This window comes from Zootoca vivipara, chromosome 4 (genome assembly GCF_965207765.1).
Source record: "Zootoca vivipara chromosome 4, rZooViv2.hap1.1, whole genome shotgun sequence".
In the NCBI taxonomy this organism is placed as follows: Eukaryota; Metazoa; Chordata; class Lepidosauria; order Squamata; family Lacertidae; genus Zootoca; species Zootoca vivipara.
This window is the reverse complement of record NC_142587.1, coordinates 55,812,277-55,834,310: the sequence shown is the minus strand read 5'-3', so window position 1 is coordinate 55,834,310 and position 22,034 is coordinate 55,812,277. Positions and strand designations below refer to the sequence as shown.

General features: G+C 39.4%; 1 protein-coding gene across 3 annotated transcripts in view; it reads left to right on the top strand.

Annotated features, from left to right (window-relative positions):
* The window catches only part of NCAM2 (neural cell adhesion molecule 2), a 200,807-nt gene that overhangs the window by 135,522 nt on the left and 43,251 nt on the right, over window positions 1-22,034 (top strand). For all 3 annotated transcript variants that reach the window (XM_035116298.3, XM_035116299.3, XM_088667980.1), the window contains exons 10-12: window positions 11,183-11,370; window positions 12,966-13,062; window positions 17,288-17,461. In XM_035116298.3, coding sequence (XP_034972189.2) covers window positions 11,183-11,370; window positions 12,966-13,062; window positions 17,288-17,461 — 459 coding nt within the window. The remainder of the gene's footprint in view (window positions 1-11,182; window positions 11,371-12,965; window positions 13,063-17,287; window positions 17,462-22,034) is intronic.

The following is a 22,034-nucleotide window of genomic DNA, read 5'->3' as shown; positions in this document are numbered from 1 at the left end:
TTGATGGAATGGATCCGCTGGGTTTGGATTGCTCAAAACCTGTACGCCAGGAGTCAACCTGTTGGCCAGGTTCTAATGCAAAGATAGGTGGGTAGGAAGCTCTCAAAGCAAAATGGCTGTGAGAACCAGGGAAAGCAGCCTTATATGGGCTTTCACCTCCCGTCTTCAGCAAGGGCTCATGGGACAGCTTTTTCTCATGACCCCATCACACAGAGAAGATACTGGGCAAAACCTTGCCCAGTATTTTGCTGCAATCTATGGGCTACAGTGCCACCAAGCAAAGGTGTGCCATGCTTATTGGGCATGGAACGGGGCTTAATCAAAGAGCTTTAAACCAACATTTAACTGGTTAATGCTTTTCTTGGACTTTTACGGAAGTGACTTTGCATTTGCACTAAATTTATAATATTAATAATCCCTCACTATACATTTCAGTGGGATGTGTATTTGGATGCTCACACTGTTTGTCTCCTTGTAAAGAGTTTCACACATTTTCAAGAAGGGGTACCAAAAATCACGTGAAAGGCCTGAAGGTTTGTTTACAATGAAGCAGTCCTTGCACAAAGCCCAACATGTTTTCATAAAATAGTGTCACATAATAACCAGCAATATTTTTGTTTTCATACTGTATTCTGCAAACATTTGTTTTCTAATATTATTTTATTGATGGTAAACAAAACGAACAAAGTACTATTGAACCATAGTTTCATAATTCCCTAAGTAGTTTTAATAGGGTGCTTCAGTAGTGACAATATTGGGCTTGAAAAGTAATTCTATCTACCAATCTCCCCACTCCCACCCGATAATGTATTTCAGGTCTTTCCTTTCCTTTGAAATGTTCATAATTTGGTTCTTCCCCATCCACCCACAATTGTTTCCTGTACTATGATATTTGAGTTCCCACATACTTCAGCTTTCTAAGTTTTACTAAGTAGCTGCTTATCTTTAATACAAATTGCTCTATCATCTGTTCTGATAACTGGGGTGATATAGGTTAACCAATATGTGTGTGACAGATCGGGTTAGACAGCATTCATACTAATGTTTAATTCTAGGTGTTAGTATAGAACAGAGTCTGCATATTGGAACGCTAAATACAAGTGCAACTTTGTGTGCATGAGGATTCCAGGATCAAGTTGTTTGGACTTATTATCAATAATAATTTTCCTGCAATTTTCTTGGCCTGAAGCATGAAATAACTTGTTTTAGTTCTTGACTTTTGGCTTTTTTATTTAGTGAACTCAGGAAATCACCTCTGTATCTGAACTAATCTCTGTACAATTTGGTATAATGCAAACTTATTTTAGTGACACCCACATTACCTATGACAAATCCACATAGTACAAAATCTGTCATGATATAGCCAAAGATCACTTTAAAGTCCTCTAGATTTCAGTAGGACCAAAAAGTGCTGTAAATTATCTTGATTGTGCTCAGAGAGTTCAGAAACTGTTTTCTTTAACTTCACAGAAGTATTGAATAGTTTTGTATACAGCAATTTTCTTCATAGAAAATTTCTTTTTCAAAAGAAAAACAAAAGCAACCCATTTAAGAGCTGATCTGTTTGTCAGCAATTTTTCTTACTTTTCTTTATCTTTATCTCATAATAAGCATCTTTAACTCCACTCATTTAAAAACTTTAAGCTCATTTTTAAAACCTACTTTTTATATTGTCTTGAAATTGGTTTGGTATTACTTATAAACAACTTCAAAAAAGTAATATTTAAAGATGGCATGCTGGGGTTTAAACTGAAAAATGGATTTGGCATTTACTCCTTTGGAACTGATTTTTCTGTCAGCATGTGAACTTTATTGCAGTGATATATCTTAATGATGTCAGTGAGCAAATAAACTACTTAAGTAGGAGCCACCAAAAAGCATATAAAAGCAGTTATGACATACATTGACCTTTGAGGCAGAAATGAAGGTCCTGAAATACAATGATTCCCCCCCCCTCCGCGATGCCAGGGGCCTCGGAGCTCGAGGTCCCTGCGTTCTCTCGCCGGCGCTGCAGACCAGAAGCCTCTGGACCGGAAGCCTCTTGGATTTTTTTTTTTTTTAAATACCCAATGAACTAAATTGAAGATAAACTTGTATGGAAAAGCAAAGAACATAGTGAAAAATAAAGAATGCTTGAAAATATGGGCAATTGGCGAGGGAAATCCTTGCAACTTTAAACTATTAATGTGTTGTAGTTGTGGTGGCACAGGCAATGCCTTGTATTATTAATATATTCAGATTCCAAAACTTTAGCCTGAAGGCGTGTGCTTTCCAATGTTTTCTTAACATTAGCAAAAACCATTGTCATATGGGAGCTTATTCTAGATTCTGAGCTTCTGTTGAGAAGATCTTGTTTTGCTGTCCTGATCTTTTAAGCTGATATAACTAAAAGTAGGACCCTCACCTTTGATTTGACATCCCTGCTCATATATGTAGGAATGCTGTCTGAGCTATGTTATTCAAAGATTGTTAAGCCTTTAAAAGTGGGCCTGGGAAATAGCCAGCAGCTGCTACAATTTTTGCAATACTGTTTGAATCCATAGCTGCCAAGTTATCCCTTTTTTTAAGGAAAATTCCCTTATGCTGAATAGGCTTCCTCGTGAGAAAAGGGAAAACTTGGCAGCTATGTTTGAATCCATTTCCATCTTTGAAAGGTGTAGCTCTGTGAAGCTTCTCAGGTGACATCCAACTTATTTCCTAGCTTATTTCTTATATACTGTACTGTATTTGACTATTGAAGCCATTAAAAAAAATATTGCATGATAAAGTGAAATCCCTATCATAGAAGAGGGAGTTTATAATATATAGTTGATAAAAGGTCCACCTGGCTGTGGGCATGTTTTTCCTTTTCCTGTAGCAATGCCAAGTCAATGAGCATTCCCACCCTTTTTGTGCACATGATCTGACAGGGCAGTAAAGAGACAGGAAAAGCCATTCCCCCTTCAGTGTCTGAATTCTTTGCTAACAACATTCTGTTTTGTCTAAATTTTGTTCTGTGTTTTTCTTCTCCACCTTAACACAGTTTCTCAATGGTTGGTTTAAAAGGTACCCTTGCTGTGTTTATCCATATATTAATTCATAGATTACTGTGATGTAAATGCACTTCAGCTAGTTTTGCATTTACATGCTCCCCACTTGCTTGTACTTGTGCAGCTGTGAAGAGGAGTTTGAAAGCTTTTGCTTCTGTCCCCCCAACTACAACTTGCTGTGATAAACTGTGATAAAAAAAATTAAAAAAATCATTGCAGTAGCACCTTAGAGACCAACTAAGTTTGTCATTGGTATGAGCTTTCGTGTGCATGCACACTTCTTCATATACACTGAAACAGAAGTCATCAGACTCTTATGTATAGTCAGAGGGTGGAGAGGGGTATTACTCAGAAGGGTGGTGGGAAGGGGTGATTGGCTGATAGGAGTGGTAAACCTGTTGATGACTGTTAACGACTGCAATTGGTCTTGCAGGAAAAGGCAAGGGGTGAGATGGCTAAAGGTAGCTTTATCATGTATAATGAGATAAGAATCCAATGTCTTTATTCAGACCAGGTCTCTACATGGTTTTAAGCTTGGTAATGAGTTGCAATTCAGCAACTTCTCTTTCCAGTCTGTTTCTGAAATTTTTCTGTAATAAGATGGCTACTTTGAGATCTTTTATAGAATGTCCTGGGAGATGGAAGTGTTCTCCTACTGATTTCTCTGTCTTGTGATTCATGATGTCAGATTTATGTCCATTTATCCTTTGGCGTAGGGTTTGGCCTGTTTGTCCAATATAGAGAGATGAAGGGCACTGTCGGCATTTGATGGCATACACAATATTAGAAAATGAGCAATTAAATAGTCCTGTGATGGTATGTTTGATGCTGTTGGGGCCAGTAATGGTGTTGTCCGGGTGTATGTGGCAGCAAAGACCCAAAAAAGAAAATAACAGAACACCACTAGTAATCACATACAGCTCCCGTTAAAACAGTACAGCGCATCATCAGAGATCTACAACCTCTCCTAGACAATGACAGTTCTCTTTCTCAAGCTCTGGGAGGAAGACCTTTCATTGCCTACAGACAGCCACCCAATCTTAAACAACTCCTCACCCACAATAATACCACCACCAGACTTAACATGGACACTGGTACCAGAGCCTGCAATAAACCCAGATACCAACTTTGCTGCCACATACACCCGGACAACACCATTACTGGCCCCAACAACATCAAACATACCATCTCAGGACTGGTGACTTCTGTTTCAGTGTATCTGAAGAAGTGTGCATGCTCATGAAAGCTCATACCAATGACAAACTTAGTTGGTCTCTAAGGTGCTACTGGAAGGATTTTTTTTATTTTTTTGTTTCGACTATGTCAGACCAACACGGCTACCTACCTGTGATCAAAAAAACTGTTTGAAACAACCCACCTTGATCAGTTTGCCTGTTCAGATAGCACAAGAGGTGGTTATGCAAAAATCCCACTTGTAATCATGTTGTAAGAGGATATGACATGAGGAACATGCATACCCAAGGCTCACAGTGGTGCATTAATGTCACAATTATAGTTTGTATGATGTCTGAATGCAGCCTGATACTCAGTTTGGAGTCCTTATTGAAAAAGCTTGAGAAACATTGGTTAGATTAGGAATGACTGCAGTTGTTATGCTACCTCATACACTCAGTAAGATTCCCCAAACAGAGACATAATATTCTAGATTTAGAGAAACCTTGTTGAATATTCAGGAAAGCTGCTCCAAAATTATTATTTTTTGAATTTGCTTGTGGGCAACTTTACAATTTTCACAGAATATTTCATTTTAAAAACATTGGGTTGGATTCAGACTTTCCTGCTAATGGTGAATGGGGAAGTTGATGTTTGCTGATTCCACATCTTCCTGCAGACCCAATTGCCACTTCCCACATTCTCGCAGAGGGTTAGAAACCCTCCAGAACAGTATGGAAGGTGGCACACGGAGCTGCATGTAGATGGGAGCAACACTGGAAGAAAAGCTAAGAATTAAAAAGCATTTGGGCTGTTAATCCCTTTGGTAAACCAAAAAGGGAGTGGGGAGAAAAAGTTGAGGGAGAGTGATGGTGTAAAAGATACACATTTATTGAGAAGATCTAATGATAACATTCAAGGCCCCAGAATAAGGATCCTGACAAGATTTAGCCTTAAATCCCAAGGTGCTCGTTGTCTTGTTGGATAGCAGAGTTGCAGAAGCCTGTTGGAGGCCTTTGGTTCTAAAAAAATCACGAACACTCAAAGGTCATTAGCAAATAGAACTTTTACCAATGATTTTTGGCTTAGTTGCAAAAACAAAACAAAAACCAACTTCAAGAATAAATATACAGAAACTCAGAGGATATGTAGAGAAGAGAAGAAAAGTAAAGTGAAAGAATGAGCAGGCAGTTCACTGAGCTCAGATCTATCTTTCTGGCTCAGAGAACACATAGAGAACAGAGTAACATGACATCTGCTGCTGTCTCAGCAGAAATGAACAGTTACAGACACACTAGAATAAACCAGTATTTTCCAGTACTGGGCAGTTGCTGCCTTCAAAGATTGCCATGAGAGATCCCACAGAGAATAACGATCTCTCTGAAGTGAAAAGGCTCCTTAGGTCTCTGAAGATCATAGGAACGCATAAAAAAATGTATTCAATGGATGGAAGGAGACGTATAGAAGTGAAGCTTGGATCCAACACATAATATGTTTAGGAAACAAGGCAGCATCACTTTCAATATTATAATGAAGATGGCAAACATGTACGTATTTGCTACATGCATTAGCACTGAAGCTACAGGGAATTCTTCATCAATTTAGAGAGTTGGGATCTGCTGAGGTGTGTTTACTTTCTAAGAAATCTCACCATCTGTATCAATGAAAAAGAGTCTTGTGGCACCTTAAAAACAAGCAGATTTGTTATGACATATCCTTATGCTTCACTAAATCTGTTAGTCTTTAAGGTGCCACAGGACTGTTGTTTTTACTGCAACAAACTAATACAATTGTCCCATTATAATTTGTCTGCCTAAGTTAATTATTGCATTGGTTCTGTGCAATGCCATTGTGAAAATGTTTACATACAAACATAAAATAAAAATCTTAAGAAACTGGTCTAAAAATGCATGATGTTTATTAAATAAACACTGTAATCTTAAAATGTGTTCAAATTCTTGGAAGACTTCTTCCACCTCATAAAAGTTTAACAGTATGCAAAAGGCTTAAACTGACTGTTTGCAGAGCAAAGTCTATTGCTTTCAAGGGTTCCATAGGGGAATGGCTGTAGCTCAGAAACAGACCACCTGCTTTGCATGCAGAAGGTGTCAGGTTCGATCCCTAACATCTCCAAGCAAGACTGGGGTATGTATAGAGCAGGCATAGGCAAACTCGGCCATCCAGATGTTTTGGGACTACAACTCCCATCATCCCTAGCTAACAGGACTAGTGGTCAGGGATGATGGGAGTTGTAGTCCCATAACATCTGGACGGCCAAGTTTGCCTATGCCTGGTATAGAGGTTTTAATTCTGAAGAATTTCTGCCATCACTGTAGACATACTGAGTTACTGAGATGTATCAAAGGTTGTACTTGTTTTAAGACAGCTTCCTATGTTTCTAAATTAATAAGAAGTCATGAGAAAACAGAGCTTGCTCCTTGTGGAGCCTCACTCAGCATACACGTTCCTGAGTGCTGTTATGTAGCAGTCAGCTGTACCATGAATGGATCTCTTCTGTGAACAGCTTCTTTCATTTTTAGTTTCCTTTTTATTATTGTAGTAAGCTTCCCGGAGAACTTGGTTCTAGGGCATGATATTAATACTTAAATAAAGAATAAAAAAATAATTCTTCTGTGAGAGGGCTATGCATATGAATAGGGATCATGAGCAGGACCAGAATTCATAGATTAGATGCAAAAGGAATTGAAGCATGCATAATAGGGTTCTACTATTTGGGGTAGAAACTGATTATTTTATGCTAAAGAAAGCACTTTTGATCTAGTGGATGTGCCTGCTAAAGGAAAAGGAAGAGGGACATTTTTGCCTATTTGCCTATCTTCCTTGCATCTCCCCATGCCATTGTTCCGAAAGTGGGGGTATGTCACAACTCTGTAACCAGTTTTCAAGGGAGCACTGGGGGAAACTGGGGGAGGGGGAGGAATGGTTTTTTAAAAATTCTTACCTTAGCATGGGCACCTGTTGGATCAAAAGGGGAAGGGTAATTGGCTTGTTTTGTTCTTGTATTGATTATGCATTTTGTGCTTTAGCTTGTGTTTTTATGCTGTCGACCACCTAAATTATATTTATTTATTTACCAGATTTGGTATATCTCATTTTTCCTGACAGTTCAGTGATAAGTTACAAAAGCACAACTAGAAAACCAGATAAAATTTCTGACTTAAAATGTTTGAAATGCTAAACACAAGCATCAGCGGCGGATACACATATTCAAAACAGTTGCATAGTAAAACAATCCAATAAAACCAGTTATTCAAAGGGATTAGCAAATTAGAAGGTCGGAGGTGAAAGGTTCCCCCCCCCCCAAAAAAAGGTCTTTTACATTGAGCCAAAAAAACTAGCTGCTTGTGAGTAAAAGGTGAACATTGCATAAATAAGCCACACGGTTCTACTCCCACCCACCCCATTGGAGAAGGGAAATACACTAAATTTTGAAAGCCTTTGGCCATCTGTTTAACAAGCACATTTATACCTGGCCATCATAGCTCCCTAGGCACATATGCTGAATCAGGTAAATTTCCATATCTAATTTTGGATACAACTCTGAACATACACTAGGGTTGGATCTAAGAAATCATTAATTGAATTACCTGCTGGATGTGACAAGTGATATATTATCCAGTATTCTCCTAACAGTTTCTAAGGCATTAAACATAATGGAAATATTCAAATGTATGGAGACAGTTTCCAGCCAAGGGTTTGCTGCTCTGCATAATTTCTGTATTGATTTTATGCAAAGCCACTTCTCATCGTTTTAATAATGGCCTGAGAGGGTTTTTCCCTCCTCTGAAAGGAATGGGGAGAATTACATTTTATATTTAGCAGTATTGAACACTTTCCTCAAATCCTTGTAGCTTCTTTAACCCTCCTTCATTAGAAAACCTGACTGGACCATTCTAGCACTGGGGTCAAATATGCCTGAATTTGGGGTATTGTTTATAGTAATAAATTAGGAGGCTGTTGTAGGTCTAGTTCTGTGTAAATGAATAGGGCCCCCAGGTGGATTGCAATTCCATTTTCATTCCATTTCTATCTAGAAGTCTGTTTCCAGAAGGTGGTGCTATGGGACTACTGTTCAACCCAGTATGCTATGTAGCCCCACAGTGTTCCATCTTTTTCCATGTGCATCTTGACATCTACCTGAGGCCATCGAGTGACATCACCCACAGGTTTAATGTTTGGTGTCATCGGTATGCTTTACACCTGAGTCAGATGTTGACGTGAACATATTAGGTCTGTAATAAAGTAGATGGAGATGGGGAACACAATTGAAATAACAGGGAGGTACAGTTGATGGGCAGTTTGTTGTCCAATGAGCGTTTAACCTGTTCTACATAATGTTGCCACAATTTTGGGGTGCTTCTTGATCCAGCTTTGTCACTGCAAGCATGCTTCCATAGCTCAGAACATCTTTTGATGGTGCATTAGCTATGACTCTACTTGGCTAGAAATAGCGAGCCTCATTCATCCATGTGGTGGTAACCCCCAAATTAGACTATTTCAATGTGTTGTATGTGGAGCTACATTTGTCAGGAAACTGTTAGCTAGTTAGTTAGCTACTCATCGGCTAACTAGACCTGAATGGTGGGGTCATACCTTACTGGTGCTGTTGCACTGGCTCCGGGTTCATTTTTGGTCTCAAAATGCTGTTGTTTACTTTTAAAGTCCTAAATGGTTTCTGACCTGGGTATCTGTAAAGATGCTTCTAACACAGCCTGAGGTCCAGAGTTCCTGCTGTCTCATAAAGCAGGTGGAAATGGGAATAGGGTCTTGTCAATGGCTGAGCCTTGTTTATGGGGTGCTCATCTGCAGGGAACTATGTTGTCTTTCTGGAACAAAGACCTTTCTATTTTTCCTATGTTTCATTCTCTCTCTCCAGAAATGTTTTAATTGCTGCTTTTATCCGGCATTTTGTTTATTGCTGTGTTTTTTAAAACAGCAGCATATATATGCTTTCATATTGTGTTCTATATGACTTGTATAAGCCACCCAGTGGTATAAATTTATTAAATAGAGAATTGGTGCTTTCTTTATTATATATTAAACGCTCTAAGTTTCATGTTGCTACGGTATATGGCCTTCATCAAGTATGCATGCAGAATATCTGAGAATTCACAGAGGTTTGAACAGTATACAGTATGCCATTATTGCAGCTTAACATCAGCAAAGCAAAACACCTGGGCAGAAAATTTGTCAAAAAATACATACCGTAAAACAATATCCTGATCCACTTTGCATTACTGAGAGCTTCATAAGTTTGCTAAATATAAGGAACTGTTACTGCAGAAACTACCCACTTATGGATCTTATCTCATTGCACGTGGTTTGCAAACCCATTCATCTTAAGTCACTATTTTAAAGTCTTATTTTAAACTTTCAATTTGTGGTGGCCATCCAGAGGAAGATGGGGAGCTGTGAGCATTCTTGTAGAACCCCTTCCTTGATTTGGCCCAGCTCCTCAGTATGGTCCAGTAGCATGCTCCTTCCCTCTGGGCCCAATTCTCACAGTTTCCCTCCTTACTCTCATTGATCCTTGCATGATCAGAAGGGTGAACAGCCTGCAGCATCAAAGGTCAGTGAGTGCCTAATGATGTTGTCCCTGGCATTGACATTCTTCTGTAGCTTCTTCAATGCATCTTCTGTAGCCTCTGCTTATGAATGCCACATATGGTCACTCTAACTGAATCCATTTGAGGTATTATGCAGCAGCCACATACAAATCTGATCATGTTCCTGTAATCAAGGGAAGGTGAAGTGAAGGCATGATATGACACAGTGAGATGTTTCAGATGACAATTTTTAGCAGTGGTGAAGTAGCTAGTTGTTTGTTTTCAGTGTTGATGAGAATAGCTTAGGTACAATTTTTTCCACCCTAAAACTGTACTTAATGAGGAAAAAGGGGGATTTTATCCTATCTTGTTTGCTATGTGCCATGTGTAGCTCACACCATGTAGCTATGTGAGAATTAAGTTTAAATCAGATTTTAGGTTGTTGGCTTTTTTAATTTCTAAAAAAATAATTTTAATAGCTACTTGCCATTGAGTATTAACACAATTCTGAAGGAAATCAGCCCCGAGTGCTCACTGGAAGGATAGATCCTGAAGCTGAGGCTCCAATACTTTGGCCACCTCATGAGAAGAGAAGACTCCCTGGAAAAGACCCTGGTGTTGAGAAAGATGGAGGGCACTAAGAGAAGAGGACGGCAGAGGACGAGATGATTGGACAGTGTTCTCAACGAAGCTATGAACATGAGTTTGACCAAAATGCAGGAGGCAGTGGAAGGCAGAAGTGCCTGGCGTGCTATGGTACATGGGGTCACAAAGAGTCGGACACAACTAAATGACTAAACAACAACAACAACAAATTAACACAAGCAATGCTAAAAATGCAGTCAAGCATGTTCACTAAGCCATGATTTCCTTTAACCATGATTTGTTCAACAAACAACTATAATCTTCTCACAAATAGACAAACAAACTATAGCTTGTTTCTCCAAGTAGCCTGATTTGTTTTCCAGTTGATCTTGCATTGTGCACACATATAGTGTGTTGAGCATTTGGGGTAAGCTTAATTTTGTTTAATTTTGACTAATATGTAAATTTAATTTCTGTAATCAGTGCTCTACTCACACAATGTATTTAAAAGTGCGGTACAAAGCCAAACATTTTGTTCATGAGAACAAAATAGAATAGGAGGTGTGCTAATAATATTTCAGAAATTATTACAGAGTACTTCTTTAGAAGCACTTCTGAAGAAGTGTGCATGCACACGAAAGCTCATACCAAAATATAAACTTAGTTGGTCTTTAAGGTGCTACTGAAGGAATTTTTTTATTTTACTTCTTTATATATTACACACTGATATAACTGGTCATTGAAATCTCTATAGCATCTTGAATAGTGTTGGGTTGACTGAAGAGAAAGCAAGAACACACTTTTACAATATGTCCCCCCTTTTTGCAGATGCCCCCGTCTTTGTTTCAAATCAAACAATATATTATTCCTGGGAAGGAAATCCCATCAATATAAGTTGTGATGTTCTGTCCAATCCATCAGCATCTATTCAATGGAGACAAGGAAAACTAGTTTTACCTGTAAGAAACTCAACTCATCTAAAGACACACAGTGCTGGAAGCAAACTGATACTAGAGGTAAGACCTCGAACCCACGTTAGCAACTTAAATACTGTTTTAAAAATCATAATATCTTTGCTTCTACAATTGTGTATCAAATATGACTAAGATTATTTTCTAATGAGGGATTCTTCACCCTCCCCTTTCACATTGTCATTTATTTGATATGGTTTGTTATTCTTTACTTGCATTCGTCTATTTCTTCCCAGTGTGACACACACACACACACACACACCGTATTTTTTCATCTATAAGATGCCCCCCATGTATAAGACACCCACTATTTTTGCAGCAACAACCAATCACCAGTCCACCCTTGCCACTATCTGTTTAGAAGACGCCCCCAAATTTTTAACATTATTTTTTAGGAAAAAACCTAGTCTTATACACAGAAAAATATGGTATGCAATCCTATATACATTTATCCCAAGTTAGCACCAATGAACTCAAAAGGACTTCAGAATAAACAGGCATAGGATTGATCCTCTCCAAGTGCAGTTCCAATGTTATTGTAGCAGAGGACTGAGACAAGATTCAATATAGCCCTGTTTTCTCCCCTGTCTTGTGCATACCAGCAAGGTTTATGCAGCTGAGCCCCTAAACTTGGTGAAATTATGCTCTAGAGCAGGCACCCCCAAACTTCGGCCCTCCAGATGTTTTGGACTACAATTCCCATCATCCCTGACCACTGGTCCTGTTAGCTAGGGATCATTGGAGTTGTAGGCCACAACATCTGGAGGGCTGCAGTTTGGGGATGCCTGCTCTAGAGCAGTGTTTCTTTCCAACATTATTGCCCAGTATGGTATCCTCCAACTCCCATCAGTCCCAACAAGCATGGTCCATGGTGAGGGATAAGAGGAGTTGCAGTCCAACAGCATGCATAGGGCACAACATTGGCTACTTCAAATCAAAAGTAACTTGTACAGTGGACAGATGGACTACTGGGCCTCTTATTCCTTGCAGTTGGCCTGTGTACATGACAAGTAGGTGAAGGGAGATGGGACAGATTAGATTTTAGCAAATAAGCTATATGACATCCTTTACAACTAGACTCTGTGCTTGCTGGTTGCAGGATCAAGCCTCCAGAATGGAGGCTCTTTCTCAAACCTTGTACAGTATTGATGTTAATCACAGAATATAGGTACTGTAGGGTTTAAAGGAACCCCATGGGAAGTTTTTAATGTTTGATGGATTTCTGTATTTTAATGTTTTGTTGGAAGCCACCCAGAGTGGCTGGGGGAACCCAGCCAGATGGGCAGGGTATAAATATTATTATTATTATTATTATTATTATTATTATTATTATTATTATTATCATCTAGTCCAACCCCCAGCAATGCAGGAATATCAACTAAAGCATCTATGACAGATGACCATCCAATGGCAGTGGATATTTATGCTTAACCATTTCCAGTTGCTAGATGGATATGTAACTAGATTCACTATTATTTATTATTATTATTATTATTATTATTATTATTATTATTATTATTATTATTTCTCTGGGTGGGGGGGGTAAAAACTAGATAATAAATTGCTTAAATATTTTTACATGCAGACTGATACATATTTGTATTTATCTATTTTTCCCCTCCCCTGTTGTGACCCTAAAGTTTTCTCCTACATCTGACAATGATTTTGGTCGGTACAACTGCACAGCCACCAATAGAATAGGAACACGATATCAAGAATATATATTGGCTTTAGCTGGTAAGTTAAAATATTTTTGTTTATATATATATATATTATTTCAACAAACTTTCTCTATGTAGATACTTATCCCAGCTTGTACTGAGTTTAATTTAGGCTATGTGCGCTTTTGTTTTAAAGTGTGTGTGCGGCATAAGTTTGTGTTTTTTTTAAAAATTATTTTTATATTTGCATTTGCTTAAACTATTTTTTGTATATATATATTTCCTATTGTAAACTGCTTCAGGGTAGTTCATGAGAAGCAATACTTTAATGAAAAATGGATAAAGAATGTTTAAGCCTACTTAATGTGCAGAAGTGAAAATCTCAATATAGCTTATGAATAGTGGAAACATATAATTTTTGAACCATAACAACACTGGATCATATAATTGGCCCTAAAATCTGATTGGTGAAGTGTTTCTTGAGAGCATACAATGATTAAGCTGGAGACACTTGCCTGAATAAATGAAATTATTCAGCTTTTTTACCAGTGTGTTTGATTTAGAGATAGGCAGGGGAAAGAGAATGAGAGCAAGCCTGACAGGCCTCTGTGGGATGTGAAGAGGAAAAAGAGGGAATACCACTGAAGGCCTTCTTCTTTATCACTTATTTCAAATACTTATTTGTTTATTTTACTGCATATATGCCCTGCTCTTTTGGCAACGAGAAAGCAAAATGGTTAGCAACAATAGGCATAATTAAAATTTCTCTTCCCACCCTCAAAACCACCATTATGGCAATAACTGCTACTGTCCAGGCTCCCACCCTGAAATATGCAAATAAGGGCTCTTACTTGTAAGTAAGTAAGAAAGACATATTTATTCAGGCAAATTATGGTAAAAGCTCAGCAGCAGACACAAGAGTTCAGGAGTTCAAGAGCAATGCAAAAATCTGAGAACTAGGTCTCAAGAAGTTTCCACTCTCTGCCCACCAAGATGAGGTATGACATGCTCACTCGTCTCACAGGAATGTTCAAATTGCAAATGTGTGCTACGACAGGGTGGGTGGGTCAGTTCCAGTCTCCAGACATGGCATCTGGTTCTAGGTGACATCCCTGTTCCCTTTTCCCAAGCGACAGAAGTTGGGGTGGAAAGGCAAGAACCATGTGTAATCATTATTGTACCATGTATATAAAACTTTACTGTGAAATGCCCTGCTGACAGGTTCCCAGCATTCAGGCTCCCTCTGTTTCTCTGCCTCCTCCTCCTCCTCCTCCTCCTCCTCCTCCGGGCCATCCTTCCTATTGGGCTGACTGGCGTGGTGTGCCAGGGTGCCCGTCCAGCAGGGGGTGCATCAAGGAGGCACACAGAGCCGTCTGCACCTCCGCCTCCGCCTCGCCCGCTCCGCTCCTTTCCCGGTAGCGGTGGCTGAACTGAGGTGGCAGCAGCGGCAGCAGAGCTGCCTCTGTCAAGGGTAACGTGGACCACCTTCCGCCTACACCTCCTGCATGCAAATGAGGTGCCGCGGAGCATTCTGGGGCAGTGCTGTCTGTGCTCGCTGTGACTTGAAGGAGTGTGGGCGGAAGGTAGCTCAGGTCCAGGTCTAGGTTTCCCTCGATGGAGGCAGCTTTGCTGCCACTGCTGCCATCTTGCTTCAGTCAAGCAGGCAGAGGTGGAGCACAGCTAGCAGCGTCCCTGCCTGTCGCGCCGTGCCCTCTGGCTGCCCACTGCGCCTGGTCCTGCCTGGCGGAGTGTGAGGGGTGCCGGAGGGATCATTACACCATGGTGCCCCGTACACTTAAGACGGCCCTGATCCTCCTCCTCCTCCTCCTGCATCAGAGCCTGTCAACCCAAGCTCAGCATTTCACAGTAAAGTTTTATATACATGGTACAATAATGGTTACACATGGTTAGTCCAGAAATTCTCAAACTGTAGTAAGTGAGGGCCCTTAACACTGCAATCCTAAGGAAGTTTACTCACCATCAGTAATTTAGTGGCCTCAGTGAGTCTTCACCTTAGTGTGAGTAGGATTGCATTGCAAACCACATTGATTTCTCACAAAATGTTAATGGAGGAAAAGGGCAAATGGTGCAGGATGAGTGAGATGCACAACCCACTATTGCAGTGGGTTTGTTGTTGTTTAGTCGTTTAGTCGTGGGTTTACATGCCTATAAAGAGATATTGTAGCCCGCTTTTGATATACTATGACTTATTTTAGTCACATTTTACACCACAGCACATAAATCTAAGTGTCTTCTGGTGTAGACTAGGCATGACTGGAATGATAGTAATTTACACCTGTGAAGAATGTGGATCAAAGACACAAATCTCATTACAAAGCTAGATAGTTGCAAGGTGGTGATTATGTACGTAGCTTTCTCTCTGACTTCATTTGCTCTAATTGTTCTGCAATTCTTAAAGGTTGATTATGCTGGCTAAATGTCACTGTGCCTCCTTCATAAGCAATTAACATTTCTTTTATAAGTTTTATGAGGACAGCCCTTAATACATTCTTTAAAAGAGAAGTTTACAAGACAAAGAGTTGGGGTTTTTTTTGCTGCAGAACATTTTTGTGTGAAGAAATAATGGGTTATGCAGCTCAATAAATTTACTGAAAACAAAGAAAAACTGTTTACCAAGCAAATATTTCACAAGCACTGCAGCCCCCCAGAAATGTATATTTATACCTGTTAATATAACAGTTTTGTGTTAAGGGGAAGGATGGCAGTTTTAAGAATACATTAGCATCTTTCAGCCATGGCATGTAATTTGTTTAACATTTATTCTGTACTACAGCAATTCTTTGAAAATATATTAAGCCCTGTATTTGAAAACCCCTATTTTGTTAAGGCCACTATAAAGGCCAGTGAAGAAAAAAAAATCAGCAACCTTATTTCACTTTTCTGATATACATTGTTAAGGATTATGATTTAATAAACAAGAATGCTGGAAAAAGTTGCAGGGGAAAATATATATATTTGGTACATTTTTTCTATCCAGTTCAAATGAATAGCAACATTAAAAACAGCAAATAAAATAAATAACATAGACTTTGGTCACTTCTATCGTCCCTGGAAAGGCAGTTCAGTCTCCTTGCAGTGATTGGGGTAAAGAAAGAATCAACTGCTGTTACTTCTCCATCATCAGTTACCTAATGGCTGAGAAAACACAACAGGGTGTGTGTTGAAGAATGTTTTGAATCCTGTTTATCCAACATTCCTCCTCCCTCCCCAAGCTGGCTTAATTATTTTGTGCTCCCAATGGTAAGAAAAATCCACGGGGTGGAGAGCTACAGAAGGAAGAAGAAAAAGAAGGAGAATAAAGAGAATGCAATAAGGAGGAGAAATAGAAGCCACCCTCCTGTCCTGGTAAAATGAGCCCAGCAGGGCTTTGGATTGCTCAGTCAGTCATCAAGCTCATCCTGCAATAAAAATGTTTTTATAAGCCATCTAAATGCAGAAGATAAGAAGTCCTTTCCATGGCACACTTCAATCAGGTCTTAGCCGATAATGGTCCAGACAGCAGGCCGTCTGATTCTGATCTTGAGGCTTGGGTTGTTTCATGTGGGCAAAGCAAGTCATTACATTGGCTTTGTCCCAGGCTGTTTTGGACTCTAAAGGTTAATTAACAGCAAGCAAAACTGAGCCAGGAGATGAATTGCTTGTTTTCTTTCACAATGCAGTTTAAGAATAACCTATTGCAAACAAACATCTGTAGCATCTGGTCACAAGAGGAGATGAATTTTACTACACCCTAATATTTGACTCTTTTATATGTGCCATATGTATAATATACCTTTTCTCATTCAGATTTGCATATAACCTTTGCATTTAACTTTTTCTTTAAAAACAAAACAAAACTGACAAGGCATCAGTGGTTCAGATATAAGCTGGCACTTGATGCAAGAGAAGTCTGATGTGTGCAGAGCTTAGTCAGGTTGGAACCACCAACCATGTACAGATCCAGTTGAAATGAATTCGTCATCCATCCATATTTAGGATGGTTAGAGTTGGCATGGAATTAGATGGGGAATTGTATTACATAGACAGGAAAATGACAGAGGGAAAGTCACGTGAGCACAAACTTAACATGCTACCATAAACAGGCTGAAACCATGTAACTCTCTTATTGCTGTTACATTAGCTACAGAATATCATTTTATGTTTCTGCAATGTGGTTTTGACATTTTAAGACGGATCAGTACACATTTTATAACATGTTCTTCTCAAGATGCTGAAGACAGTATTATGTTTTTATTGAAAAGGAATATAATTTCTAGTTACTTATCTCTTAACTTCCCTAGATGTACCATCCAGTCCACATGGAGTAAGAATTATAGAGATCTCACAGACGGTTGCAAAAGTCTCTTTCAATAAACCAGATTCACATGGGGGCGTCCCAATCCATCATTATCAAGTGGATGTCAAAGAAGTCTCTTCGGAAACATGGAAAGTCGTTCTTTCCCATGGAGTTCAGAGTGAGTCTGCAAAGGAAAAACAGGGATAATTCATAATATGAATATAAAAGGAAAATACTTGTTAAATGCTCATTTCTGTCCATGGTACTATGTGGGAGAGCACATTCTCTAATGGGGAACCAACATGTTTTAAATAATGAACACAAATATAAAATATCTAATATCATATAAAAGGTAAAGGGACCCCTGACCATTAGGTCCAGTCGTGACTGACTCTGGGGTTGCAGCGCTCATCTCGCGTTATTGGCCGAGGGAGCCGGCGTACAGCTTCCGGGTCATGTGGCCAGCATGACAAAGCCACTTCTGGTGAACCAGAGCAGCACACGGAAATGTCGTTTACCTTCTTACTTTGACGTGCTTTCAAACTGCTAGGTTGGCATATCATCATATCATATCACATCATATCATATACTCATCTTTAAATAGTTGTGGTAATTTTAGAGTGTATTAAAGTTTCAAAATGAAAGCAGTAGGTTTTACTATGCTGCCCTCAAGCAAGATGTTCTTCAAAGCAGGGTTGCTCCAGCCCCTTGACTATCAGTTGACTTTTTCTCAAGCATTTTCTGATCTACAAAATCCTAAGGTGTGGTGACTAAAACACATTATTCAACATACAGCCACACTATTTTCAATTTTTTTCCTATCAGGATTTTCCTTTCACAGCTACCACACACTAGGATGACATTTTCATTATGACCCCAATATATATTTTCTGGTTAGTCATTGCCAATTCACACCCCATAAGAGTATATGTGAATTTTTTTTTGGGGGGGGGGAGGAATGCCACACTTAACTCTTGCATACACAAAGTTGCATTACCTGGACAGGAAAATGACAGAGGGAAAGTCAAGCGAACACAAATGCAAATGTCCTCTCTAAGTGGATATACATTTTATGGAATTTTATATAAAGAAATATATCAAGCACACTTTAAAATTCATGAGCCAAGATAATTATTGGACCAGCTTTCCGATGGCATTTGTTTGTTTGTTTTATATTAAGTACTCTAAGAGCATAATTCTACATGTGGGAGTTTAATGGGGTTTATTACTGAGTAAATGGGTGCAAGATTACATGAGTAGATTATATATAAAATTGGTGGTGCTTTGGGGTATGTTTGTATGTTTAATACCATATATAGTGGCTATACATATATAGGTAAGGTCCAGACAATCTGAAGGACCGTATTAGCCTGTCTGTGTTTTGAGATAGCTAAAGACATTGGAAGAATTATAATGCCTGTAATGTTTTTATTAGTGGCCATGAAAATTATTTAGGCAAAGCATGGGAAATTAATATCTATACCTGCAAAAAAAATGGCTGGGGAAATCCATTTATTAACATAATTAATGCTATAAATTAATGCAAGAATTTAAAACTTTTATAATTGCTGGATAAAAATTGGGCAATACTAGAAGTATAACATTGCACAAATATTTGTATAGTATGCATTATGCATTATTTGATAACTGTGGCATATCTGTTACATACATTTTAAAATTCTTTTTGTTATTGAAAACATTTTTAATACTAAAAATAAAAGTAAGTCTACATGCATAGTGGATCCTTGCATAGAATTTTACACTTCCAGTTTCTTGATTAAATCAGACTATAGGCTCACACCATATATTCAAGTAGTTTGGAGACAGTTCACTCGAATAGCATTTGAGGCTGTTCAGCGTAATAAGTTGTTTATTACACAAGCCACAGTGTATGTGTTTTTATCAATATCTCAGTTTAGTGTGTCCCTCAGACATACTATTTTCTTATAATATGCTGTATTTGTGTGGTGCTACATTTTGACTTTATTTTATTACAATATAGAAACTTTAAATGGAATCTGGGAGATTGAGAATTAGTGGTGTCAGAAATAATACACATATCCTAAAAGAACTAGTAAAATGAAGAAATTAACAATGTGATTTCTAATGGTTATGTGATGGCAGCATTATCGTTCATTATCGTTCACTTTCTCTCCAGAGGCTGAACTTCTGAAAACAGATGTAAAATTTTAAGCTTTCTACTTGTTACACATCTATTTATATAGCATGCATTTAATTATAACTGCAGTACTTCACAGACTGTTTTGGAACTGGTCCTTCATATGATAACATTCTTCCTTTTCTTTTCTTTTTTTACTGGACCAGACAAAGCTGCAGAATAAAATAACACAGGGCGTGGAACATACTAATTAAAACCCATTCATACAAAGTCCATCATACATAGTGTTTAGTAGCTTCAGAATGAACAATGTTTTGTTCTATTTTCTGGCTCTTACAGAACTAAATGTGTAAAGTATTGGTTGGTGCATTTAATTGGGTTGAAGAAATGCCACTGAACAATGGGGGAGAAAATGTGCAGATATAACAAAAAAAATGAACAATTTAACGTTTCATTAAGGATCCTGCCACCTCATTCCATGGCCTGTGGCTGACAACATTTCAAGGTTTGAGTGGGTTGGATCCAGCCTTCATCTTCTGTGGACTCCAAGGCTTATTTTGTCTTTGAAAGACTACCAACTCAGTGGAGGGCCAAACTATTCTGGAATGTCTTCTTACCCTCTGGAATAGTATTGGAAGTAGTACTGGTAGATAGATCTAGGAGAGGGGGAGTTGGCCACAGTCACATTTGGAAAGCAGAGGTGTTTCCTGAGAACAGAGGTGTACCTGGCAAAGGTGCACCCATGGCTAGCAGCTGTATTCCCTCTCCCCCCCCCCCCCGCCCCCATGGCTTGAGCAGCGGAGCAGCAACCCAGGGTGAATGCAAATGGGGTCCTAGCCACTCCTAACAAGGGTGGAGATGAATGATTTTACACCACCACCCTGGGCCTACACCCTTGGTGGGGGCCAACTTGATCAACCCGTAGGCAAGCCCCTGCCTGAGAACTCTGCTCAGAAGATATTATAGTGGGGAGGAGCAAATGCCAAACTGAACCCATTTTCTTTACTTATTTTAGTTTCCATACTTCTCTAGCAAAATAGTTCTGCTATTGTATCTTACGTATATTACAGTCAAACTCTGGGATGCGTGTCCATTATGGTCTGTCCGGGCAGGTTTTTAAAATTAGGCAAAATGTTGGGGGGAGGGAGAGTTTGGGAGTTGAAGTCCGTAGTGGTGGTGAGTGAACATGCTAGAAGAGTACTGGTTCTCTCTACCCTGCCTGTGTGAGTGTGTGTTTTTGGCTCAAGGATTATTTCCATAATCCTTGCTTGCCTGCTTGTGAAAGGGAGAGTCCAGTGTGTTTGTGTGTGTGCACGTGTGCTCCTGCTGAGGAAGAGGGAGTTTTGTTGTTAGACATTCTGCTTGGCTTCCTACAGGCACACTTTCCTTGGTGTGTGTGTGTGTGTGTGTGTGTGTGTGTGTGTGTTTCCCCTATTAAAGAATCCTACACGGCTTCCCGGGGTGAGCTCAAGGATGTGTGACTGCCAGGGGATGATTCAGTGTTGGTATGCTGCAAGTGGCAGCCCTGGGTTTCAACTTAATCCTGTTTGCTGTTACCAGCAGTGTGCAGGTGTTTGTACTAAGTGGGTGAGAATATGAGTTTTTCTAACTGGGCACTAGTGTGAGGATGGTACTCAGGCTGTGACCCTATCTGTCTGCGGTCTGTCTCACCAGAGTGGTGCATGCTCTAGTTACCTCCCACTTGGACTAATGCAATGCGCTCTACGTGAGGCTACATTTGAAGGTGACCCAGAAACTACAACTAATCCAGAATGTGGCAGCTAGACTGGTGACTGGGAGTGGCTGCCAAGACCACATAACACCAGTCTTGAAAGACCTACATTGGCTCTCAGTACGTTTCCAAGCATAATTGGTGCTGACCTTTAAAGCCCTAAACAGCCTTGGTCCTGTATACCTGAAGGAGTGTCTCCATTCTGCCCGGACACTTAAGGTCCAGCGCCGAGGGCCTTCTGGCGGTTCCCTCCCTGCGAGAAGCCAAGTTACAGGGAACCAGGCAGAGGGCCTTCTCAGTAGTGGCGCCCGCCCTGTGGAACGCCCTCCCATCAGATGTCAAAGAAATTAACAACTATCTGACTTTTATAAGACATCTGAAGGCAGTCCTGTTTAGGGAAGCTTTTAATATCTTATGAATTATTGTATTTTAATGTTTTGTTGGAAGCCGCCCAGAGTGGCTGGGGAAACCCAACCAAATGGGCAGGGTATAAATTATTATTATTATTATTATTATTAAGTACAGTCTGACTGGGGTCCCTCTTTTAAGTTCATTGTTCCTTTTTCAGTCGTGGTTAGTGTGCATGTGTCAGCTGTGTGGGAGGTCGTTTCATTTGTTTTTCTTGATTACATGAGCAAGTGTGGCAGCCTGGTTTTCAGGATATAATTTAACCCCTTTGTTATAAAGGTTGCATTAATTTTGTCCCGGCCACAACAGTTGATTCCCCTCAGATCCCTTGTTATTGTGCCACAAATAGCCAGAAGTAAGGGAAGCTGCCTCTTTCTGTAACCACTGTAGCAATTTTAACTGAAGCGTTGGGGAGAATTGTTTTTCTTTTTTCTCTTCAGCCAAACAGTTGCAGTTCATAGTTACAATAAATATAGCAAAAATAGAGGGTAA